This window comes from Phoxinus phoxinus (genome assembly GCF_949152265.1).
Source record: "Phoxinus phoxinus genome assembly, chromosome: 8".
In the NCBI taxonomy this organism is placed as follows: Eukaryota; Metazoa; Chordata; class Actinopteri; order Cypriniformes; family Leuciscidae; genus Phoxinus; species Phoxinus phoxinus.
The window spans coordinates 20,739,994-20,749,188 of record NC_136883.1 but is presented as its reverse complement, the minus strand read 5'-3'; the positions used below and the strand labels follow the sequence as shown (position 1 = coordinate 20,749,188).

At 43.3% G+C, this 9,195-nt stretch overlaps 2 protein-coding genes across 3 annotated transcripts in view; both read left to right on the top strand.

Annotated features, from left to right (window-relative positions):
• Nucleotides 1-9,195, top strand: part of relt (RELT TNF receptor) — a 470,714-nt gene that overhangs the window by 352,493 nt on the left and 109,026 nt on the right. The window lies entirely within an intron of this gene.
• The window catches only part of arhgef17 (Rho guanine nucleotide exchange factor (GEF) 17), an 84,493-nt gene continuing 76,388 nt past the window's right edge, over nucleotides 1,091-9,195 (top strand). For both annotated transcript variants that reach the window (XM_079621302.1, XM_079621301.1), the window contains exons 1-2: nucleotides 1,091-2,102; nucleotides 2,364-5,854. In XM_079621302.1, coding sequence (XP_079477428.1) covers nucleotides 1,568-2,102; nucleotides 2,364-5,854 — 4,026 coding nt within the window. In that variant the 5' untranslated portion in view covers nucleotides 1,091-1,567. The remainder of the gene's footprint in view (nucleotides 2,103-2,363; nucleotides 5,855-9,195) is intronic.

Sequence of the window (9,195 nt, the reverse complement as noted above, 5' to 3'; positions counted from 1 at the left end):
ACACAAAAGAAGATATGTTGAAGAATGTCAGTAACCAAACAGTTGAAGGGCCCATCAACTGTTTGGTTACCCATGTTCTTCAAAATATCTTATTTTTTGTTCAACAGAAGAAAGAAATTCATACAGGTTTGGAACATCATGGCAGAATTTTCATTTTTGGGTAAACTATCCTAGCCTGGGAAAACCCAGACCCTCTCAGTTGTAACTGAGTAAGGGTCTGGCAAAGCTCCATAGACAATTCATTTCCACAGGGGCGTCACCAACGGACGTCGGAAAGATCTAAAACCAATCAGAGCGATGAATGACATGACGTATGCAGAGCGACGGAGAAACATCTCGAGACTCTCAGTAATTCTCTGTTTGTGTTAACGAAAATGACCATTTTAAATCGCTTGAAACAGACGCGATAGCTGATTCGAACGAGTGATGTTGTGATGTTCCACGGCGGCATCCATCTCTGTAATGTACAAAATCTGCGTCACCGTCTCTGCTCTGTCGTCATCGTGTAAAACGTTTCTGATTGGTGCCGCGATTTCGACGGATTGGAAATGGGTTTCAATGGGCTCTTTGCCAGACCCACTTGCAGAGCAAATCTAAATTTGCCGGAAGTGGTCTGGGTTTTCCCAGGCTAAAACTATCCCTTTAAGCAATGACATTCATTCGGTAATTGTGTAAACAAGAATATGGCCACTAGAGTGCACTCTAGTCGTGCAAATAAAAGGCAAGATAGACGAAAAAGAAAGAGAGAGGGAGAGAGAAAAGAACCCTTCGAAACAAAGGACTGCAAAAGTTTTTACTGTAAAGCTAGTTCTGCATACAAACAGAGCTTTTGGTTAAAAAGCCAATAACTAGATTTATCTGTCTCAGCCTCCCCAAAGCTGAGCAAAGAAACTGAAGATGATTATTTGTTCAACAGTTTCCCACTGTGCATTTACGAACTGAAGCCTAATGTCAGCATTATCTTCTCTCTCACATCAGAAAGAGGAAAAGCTGGATCCCCCCTCATTTTCCCCAGGGGTCTCTCTCTCTCTAACCCCGACCTCATGTTTTAGTCCCGCCCCCAATCCAAGCAACTATCTGCATGTTAAAAGCCACAAGTCACGGAAACCCTTAATTGTGCCTAAAAAAGGCTGAGCGCACTTAGTCAAGCTTAAAATAAAGGATGCGTATGAAGAAAGACAGTCGGCCAAGGAAATGGGATTTACTTTGGAAAAAGTACATTATTCAAGCGTTTCTCTAGTGTTTGTTGGGCTGAAACACTTGGGAATTTTTTGTTCAAACTTTGAGCTCTTTCTAAATGCATGTATGGACACCAAGGGAGGCAAACATGCGCAAAGGTCTTGGGATATAACTCTGTTTTCGTAAACAATCTCATCTGTTGTTCCTGAAGTTTTTTTTTTGTCCTCTCCGGAAAACACTGCCAAGCAACTTTTGTGGTTAATGGGGGCATTGTGAGTTGTTTTCAGGGGGGTAAAGGCAACCACGGATAAAGAAGGGAAAGAAAAGTGCGGACTATTTATCAATGAACTGAGAGAAAGCAAGGACAAGTGGGAGGACAGGCATCGCAATGGCTGAAAGAGAAAGCGAGAGAAAAGCGCCTGTATGTAGAAGCGTCTCTTTCAAAAAGTTGGATAGCTGGAGCGCAAAGAAGCGCAGATCATTTGGAGAGGACTTGGATAGGTGCGGTGCCCTTCCCCCAGACGCCGTAGAGCACAGCGCGCAGCCATCACAAGCGACGCACGCTGTTTCTGTATCCAGAAAAGTTTCCAAAATCTCAGCGGCCAGCCTCTCAACCGCAGACCTCAAGAAAGCGTCTCATGGAATATCTCCATCGGTTCGTGAGCTCTCTGAGAAGTTCGGTTTGAGCACAGCCGGGACACAGAGCTCATTAGTCAACACTGGAAACGTTAAAAACACAATAAGTGCCGACGATTCGTCTTTGATCGAGAGTGGCTGCTTATCCAATGAGTTTTCGGAGTCTGTGAAAGAGAAACTCAAAGACAGTAACAAATGTTGCTCTGCTCAGGAGTCTGTGTCAGAATCGGTTTCGGACAGAGGAGATAAACACAGGCTCAGGACGACTGTGGGTGGCACAAATACAGGTAAGATACATTGTTTTAAAATCCTTGGTTCTTATTTTGCCTATTAGGGGATAAACAAAGACACTTAATATAACACATCTGCTCAAACTTAAGTACTGATCTGGTTTGTACTTAAAACTTGGTGTTGTGTACTGTAGATCATTGACTGTTACATGACAGATTGCCAGTGATTTTCTACATTTGAATGACTGCTTGATGAATACATATAAATGCATTTAAACTATCATACTGTGAGTTAAAAACACAATGTTTTTGTCTTAGGGAGCCCAACATGCAAATCTCGTCGTGGCTATCACCCTTCCTATGGAGAGACTATTCATGTTGATGCAAACTGGCCAAGCGTTACTAAGATTAGAGAACTATTTGGCGATGGACGCAGAAAACAACATAGGTCAACTTCAGATGCTGATGACTTGAAATCTGTCCAGCATTTCGATGCTAAAGAGGGCATTTCAACTCCAGACAAAAGTGACAAACAGTTCCCCCACCAGCCAAGGGGAGCCTGGCAAGACACAAACAGCTCTCATCATGACAACAGTGCATTGTATGTGGACTATTCAATCCCTGACTTCCATAATTTAAGTGCTAAAAGCAATTCTTGTGAGTTTTTGAATTGTGATTCTACACCTGCTCCCCCACCACACAGTAGAACGACTGCTTTGCCCCTCAGGTCTCAGCGTTGGCAGCTGCAGGAGCAGAGACAGAGGGCAGAGCAGCCACAGCCACCGGATAGCTCGCATTCCACGCATAACTCCTCCCAACCACAGACAGGGCCCTCCGTAGAACTAGCCGGTGCTCGGGGAAGACTGAGCTCTGGAGAAGAAGACGAGGAGTTAAGTGGATGGACAGTCGGTAACTTCCCTCAAAACAAGCATGGCACTAGGGCTAAATTGAGAGGAAGGTCCTCAGGAAGTGAGGAGGACAGCCCTGCAGCACTAACTCAACACAACAGGGACGTAAGACGGCGCTCGCTACGGAAAAAGAAGAAAAGCAGTTGCAACAGGGACAATGAGGAGTCAGATGACAGCGACAACCAGCCTGTAATGATGGAGCCGTGTGATTCTCAGACGGTGGGCCGCAGGATTGAGGGTTTCCGTTCTAGAGGTTGTTATGCGGGCATGTCATGGGCACGAGACAATCCATCTCAACGGTCTCATATGACTAAGGACAGTTTTAGACACCAATATAGAAATTTTGAGGGGTCAGTCGGAACTAGCCCTGTTGCTCAGGTGTCACGGGTTTCAAAAGTCACCATACCCTCATTTATATCCAGTCCGTTGGGGTCAAAAAATAGTAGCAGGTATTCTAGCACAGAGACATTAAAAGAAGAGGATAAGCCAGCCAACATCCACAGCTTCAGCAGGGCATCATTAGCGGTTCTGAGTAAAACATACCATGGCAATGCCACCATGTACCGCTCGCCTAGTTTTGGACATGGAGATAACTTTACCCGTGCCCCAGTTCGAGTTCGCCCAAAGCTTGTGCCCAGCCTGATCCCAGCAGACTGTAAAACAGGCAGTTCAGAAAACAGAGTATTCTGCCACTCCTTAAATAATGAGAAAGACAGGAACAGGATCTCTATGTCCAACCCTGACATTGCCTCAGAAACTCTGTCGCTTCTTAGCTACCTTAAGACTGATCTGTCTGAGTTAAGAATGAAAAAAAAAGGACAAGATGATGAGGACACTCTGAACTCTGATCAAGGTGCATCTGTGTACAGAATGGGCTCCAGGACAAATCGGGCGCACCATGGACGCCCTTCACTGAAGGATCTCACTGCTACTTTGAGGAGGGCAAAGTCATTCACTTACTCTGAGAAGCCATTAGGACAGCAATATTGTGGCGGGCCAAGTTTGAGGAGTTCTTCTGAGCAACGGCTAGACTCTGAAGGCAGTGGTGAGCAGGTGGTGATTGCTGACAGGGAGGTGGAGAGTGATGACTGCAGAAGTACCTATGGTTACGACGAACCAATGCCAACCCCTCTACAAGACCGCTATGTACAGGAAGCCAGACAGGTGATAAGAGACATTTGTCAAATGAGTGAAAGTAAGGATGATGATGATGATGATGATGAGGAAGAAGACCATTTCAAGACAAAAAGCAGTGACACTAAAATAGACACTGTAAAAGAAAATAAGGAAAACCAGGAGGTGAAGAGACTTGAACACCCTGTTTTTACTGGGTGTAAGGAAGGGGAGGCTGATGGAAAAAGTGAAAAATGTTTACAGGAGGGAAATTCAGAGGAGAACATGTTCTGTGATAAGTCATTGGATGAACTCTCTGGTCATGAATCTAGCCTGACAGATGAAGGAATTGTCACAGAGCCAGAGGTTGGCTCATATGGGGGGCTGCCCTGCAGTAAAGACTTGCTGGGTCAGACTCTCAACATTTGGAATCAGTCAGGGTTGTACGAAGAGCAGTCGCCTGATCCAACACCAGAGGAATCTCTTTCATCTCAGGTTCCGTCTGTTAGGACAGAGCATGAGGGAGTAGCCACAGGAGGAGACATTAGCAGCTGTAAAAATGTAAACCAGGGTGCCTTAGAGGCTCCGTCTACTCCTAGTGCTATTCGCAGGCGAAGAAAATTTTCATCAGCTGGAAACAATGGTTCAGAGTCCAGCAATGGCAGTAACGGAGAGTCGAACGGTGAGTCTGCATACCGCTCCTTGAGTGATCCCATGCCTCAAAGACGTTGTTCAGTTGCAGAGGATGGCGGAAAGAGCTTCTCCATGGACAGCAACCTGCTCGGTTCACTCTCTCTAAACTCCAAGGTGGGTGGTGTGGAGTCCTCTGCCGCAGACCTTTCTGAATATACAGGCAGTGCCGCCAGTGACCTTTCCGTGTGTAGTGACAGCCTGAAAGATTACAGTACTGTGATTCAGAACATTGTTTGTGAACCTGGTGCAATGGACAATCTTATTGATGAGAAAGCAAATGGCAAGGCTGTGAAGAAAAAGAGCTTTAGTGACCCCAGTAGACGTGGAGAATTGGCAGATACAGTCCTAGAATTTCAAAAGCATCCCAGCGAGCCAATTAGTGAACAAGAACAATCCATACCACCTTCTAGCAGTGAGCCCATCTTATCTGAGCAAAGAGATGAGCTATGGGCACTGAACATGGAACAACGACAACTTTTTTGTCCAACCAGAAGGTCTCGTTCTCAGTCTGAGCATGTTTTGCCCTCCCACCTTGGTCATAATGGAGAAACAAAAGCAGCAGGGGAGACCTCCTTTCCTTTTGATCCTAAGCTAGCTCAGGTTTTGTCTCCTCGCATCACTCGCAGAAGCCCAAAAAAACGCACAAATCGCTTTACCCATCAGGTGTCTTGTGATGACGGGGATCAATTAGATGAACAAGGAGAAGAGCAGTCCTCAACATCCATCCTCCCCCAGCTTCCAACCTCAAAGGTCAGACCCAAACATGTGCGTCATGCCAGTGAACCTGCCACATTTGTGCCTATCATTCCTGCACATGCCCACGTATCCCAGGATCTCCAGAGGTCTAGCCAGGAGTCTTTACCACCCAACAAAATGGTCCCGGGGGAGGACACCCCATCTTTAGAGGACGTCACTGAGCAATATATCTTGGCCCTGAACTCTCCAGAGTCCCCCGCGGAGACCTCAGCAGCCACCGGTGGGGTTATTCTGGAGGGCACTACTTCCACACCTTTAGATCCCACCACTGAGCCAAAACTGGAGAGGAAGTCCAGTGAGGAACTTTCCACTGTCCCTCTGAAGGCCAAACCAAGAGTGGTGAGTGATGTGTTCTATTCTCTATTTTGGATATTTAAATGTCTTTGAATTGTTTGTTTATGGCGAGTTATGATGTAAGTTCTTGCAGATGTGTATATATATATAAAAACACAGCAAAGTATATATTTTTTTACTTTTTAATTGTTGAAATGTATAACTTGTGAGCAAAGCAAGTCAATGTGTTTTTGCATAGTTTTTAATTTTATGAGACCTTCATGCTGGTGTGTTGGGCTGAGTTCGATTAAGGATAAAACTGATATATCACTCTTGGATGAGAATTCATAAGGCCTTTGGCTTGAGTGGGCATGTGTGTGCAAAATCATGTATTTATTTGTGTACTGTTTGACATGTTGTTACCTCAGGTTGTAGTGCAGGCTGTGCAGCTGAATTTACTGTTCCTGACTTTGTCTCTGATGAAAAGAGCAGAACTATGCTTCTAAGAAATATGAAGGGCATATTTTCCCCCCCTGCAGCTTCTTCTGGAATCATGTTGTTGTTCTTTTACTTAGCCTACCTTCGTTTTGGTCCAGTGCCTGCAGTGTGTTTGTGCACTGTGTATGCATCTCTGTGTGTGTTTTTTCCTCTGTCTGCTGCAAATTCCTTTGTTTACTTGACTCTATGAAAAGTCATAATATTCTGGCATGCTACACATATTTTGAAAGGAACACTTTACCCTCTTGTGTATTTATATAATGTTTTATCTGTTCTATTGAAGGTTAAAACAGCTGAAATTAGCCTTCAAAAAGGCTTGTGTTACCCAACTGACCTTAGGGAGAAATGCCATTCAAATACATCATATTTAAGTTGGTAGTGTAGCCTATGTCCGAGGGTTGTGATGTTTTTCGAAGTCTTGCAAACTCTTAGTGGATTATTTCTCTGTATGACTTGGTAAGCCCTCTGTAGCACGGTTGGTCTGTCTTAGACACAGGGTTTGGTCATAGTTTTCCTCAGTCCACCTTTTATGGTGCTGTATTTTCCTGTGATTTTGTCTGTGCCAGCTTGTCCTTTCAGTATTGTGGTCCACTTAGGGCCGTGTTTGGAGCGGCCTGATATTGGATGATTATATAAAGGGTGCAGATGAGTTTGAGTAACATTCTGTTGGCCTCTATAGCTCTCAAATTCCTTTTTTTTTCTTGCAAGGGTCATTATGAAGTGCACAGTGGGGAAATGTTTGTATGGCCTTTTCATTCAGACGGTATTATGCAGTCTAATTTGAGTCCATCATTGACAGAGGCTTGGAGACTTGCACACGCTTTTCACTCTGTTCTCAGGCACTAGCACACACACATTCGTATTGCGGCTAATGATAACATAACGTGTAAATAGAGCTAAATGTTCCTCCTCTTAAGCTCCAGGCACATTTCCAGAGACTAATGCCTGCTTTATGACATGTGTAGGGCTTTTTGATGTTTCTTTCATGTTTTTTTTTTTGTTCAAAAGATTTTGTCTGCAGCACATGCCATTTGTGAATATAGTGGCCTCAAAGTATTTACACTTAAGCCACAGTTAAATATGGATGAGTGTCATTGCATTATGTAACTCAATATCAAAGCAAATGCTTATCTTTCATTTTAAGAAATGCCACTAAGTTTGGTATGTAGTTATCAATGACATTCAATCTTTGACATTCAAAGTGTCCAAATATGGTTTGGGGCAAATGGATTGCATTTTGCATTATTTCAGTTTATTTAAAGTAAACTTATAAGTAGTTATTTCCACATGTTTGGAGTTATTTTCTGTGATTTGGGTTATGTAATCACTTACCACAGTATAATGGTTGTTGTTAGGTAAAAAAAAAAAAAAGTACGGACATCTGACACTACTGGGTTAATGAATATTGAGGCTTGGAGTGCTTCAGAACATAAACACAGGGTGTTTATTACGTGTGTGTGTGTGTGTGTGTGTGTGTGTGTGTGTGTGTGTGTGTGTGTGTGTGTGTGTGTGTGTGTGTGTGTGTGTGTGTGTGTGTGTGTGTGTGTGTGTGTGTGTGTGTGTGTGTGTGTGTGTGTGTGTGTGTGTGTGTGTGTGTGTGTGTGTGTGTGTGTGTGTGTGTGTGTGTGTGTGTGTGTGTGTGTGTGTGTGTGTGTGTGTGTGTGTGTGTGTGTGTGTGTGTGTGTGTGTGTGTGTGTGTGTGTGTGTGTGTGTGTGTGTGTGTGTGTGTGTGTGTGTGTGTGTGTGTGTGTGTGTGTGTGTGTGTGTGTGTGTGTGTGTGTGTGTGTGTGTGTGTGTGTGTGTGTGTGTGTGTGTGTGTGTGTGTGTGTGTGTGTGTGGAGAGAGAGAGCTTGTCTGTGTGAGACGGGTTAGCCAAGTATTCCCTGAGGTTGTGATGATCAGAAACTGTAAACACACCCCTGAAAAACACATGTGGACAGGCTGTGGATGGGAAAACGCCCTCGGATTGAGCTCTTTGTGAGTAACCTGTGAAGATGTCTCAATGTTGCGGTAATGTGAAACGGATAGTGGAGGGTGAACACATTGTGCTCAGCTGTACAAAGACAAGCAAAAGATCTGCGATAAAAGAACGTAACAAAAGCACAGCCTGCTAAATAACCCCCAAGTATATCACAAATGTGTGAGTGTTTGTGTTCATAATGACAAAAAAAATCGAAGTAAGTTTCTGATGCTCTTTAATGAACTGAAAAAGAAATTCCCAGAATTTTTTTCCCCTTGGTTAAGTTAAAAAAAAAAAAAATAGGCTAATATTAATTGGAGTTACATTAATGCACTTCTAGATTTTTTAGAGGGTTTATTAGGAGACATGAGAAGCGTGTGTTTTTGTAAAGCACTTGAATTTAATTGAGTTAAAATATATTTTATTTGATCCTTAAAGTCATCTAAATTGTCAATTTTTGAGATGAGACTACCTTTCTAGTTGTATGAGCATCTGGTTATGCATAAATGATGTAATATGCCTTGTCTCGCCTTGCCTTGCCTAATACCATTGGCTGGAGTTTACTCCATGTAAATAGTCATTTTCGTGACGTTTAAGTTCAAGGATTGGATATAACATTGCATAAAGTAAGCGATTCTATCAAACTAGTTTCATGTTAACATGTTTTTTGAGGCCATATTTTTAAAGCAGTGCATATTGTAATGTTGCTTCCAGTGCCTTGCCCCATGTAAGTGCCTGTGAACACAATTTTATACTTCAAATACAACTGATGGAAAAGGCTTGCTTGTTTCAGAAGAGATCTTAACAAAGTCTCAAAGTGTACTCTGTTTGCCAAAAAACAAACAAAGTCTGCAGTCAAAAGTCAATGATCTTAATATGATCTCAAATAATCTGATTGGCTATCAACATTTATTTTATAGCTCTATGACTTCTTCCAGGTCTTAACTGG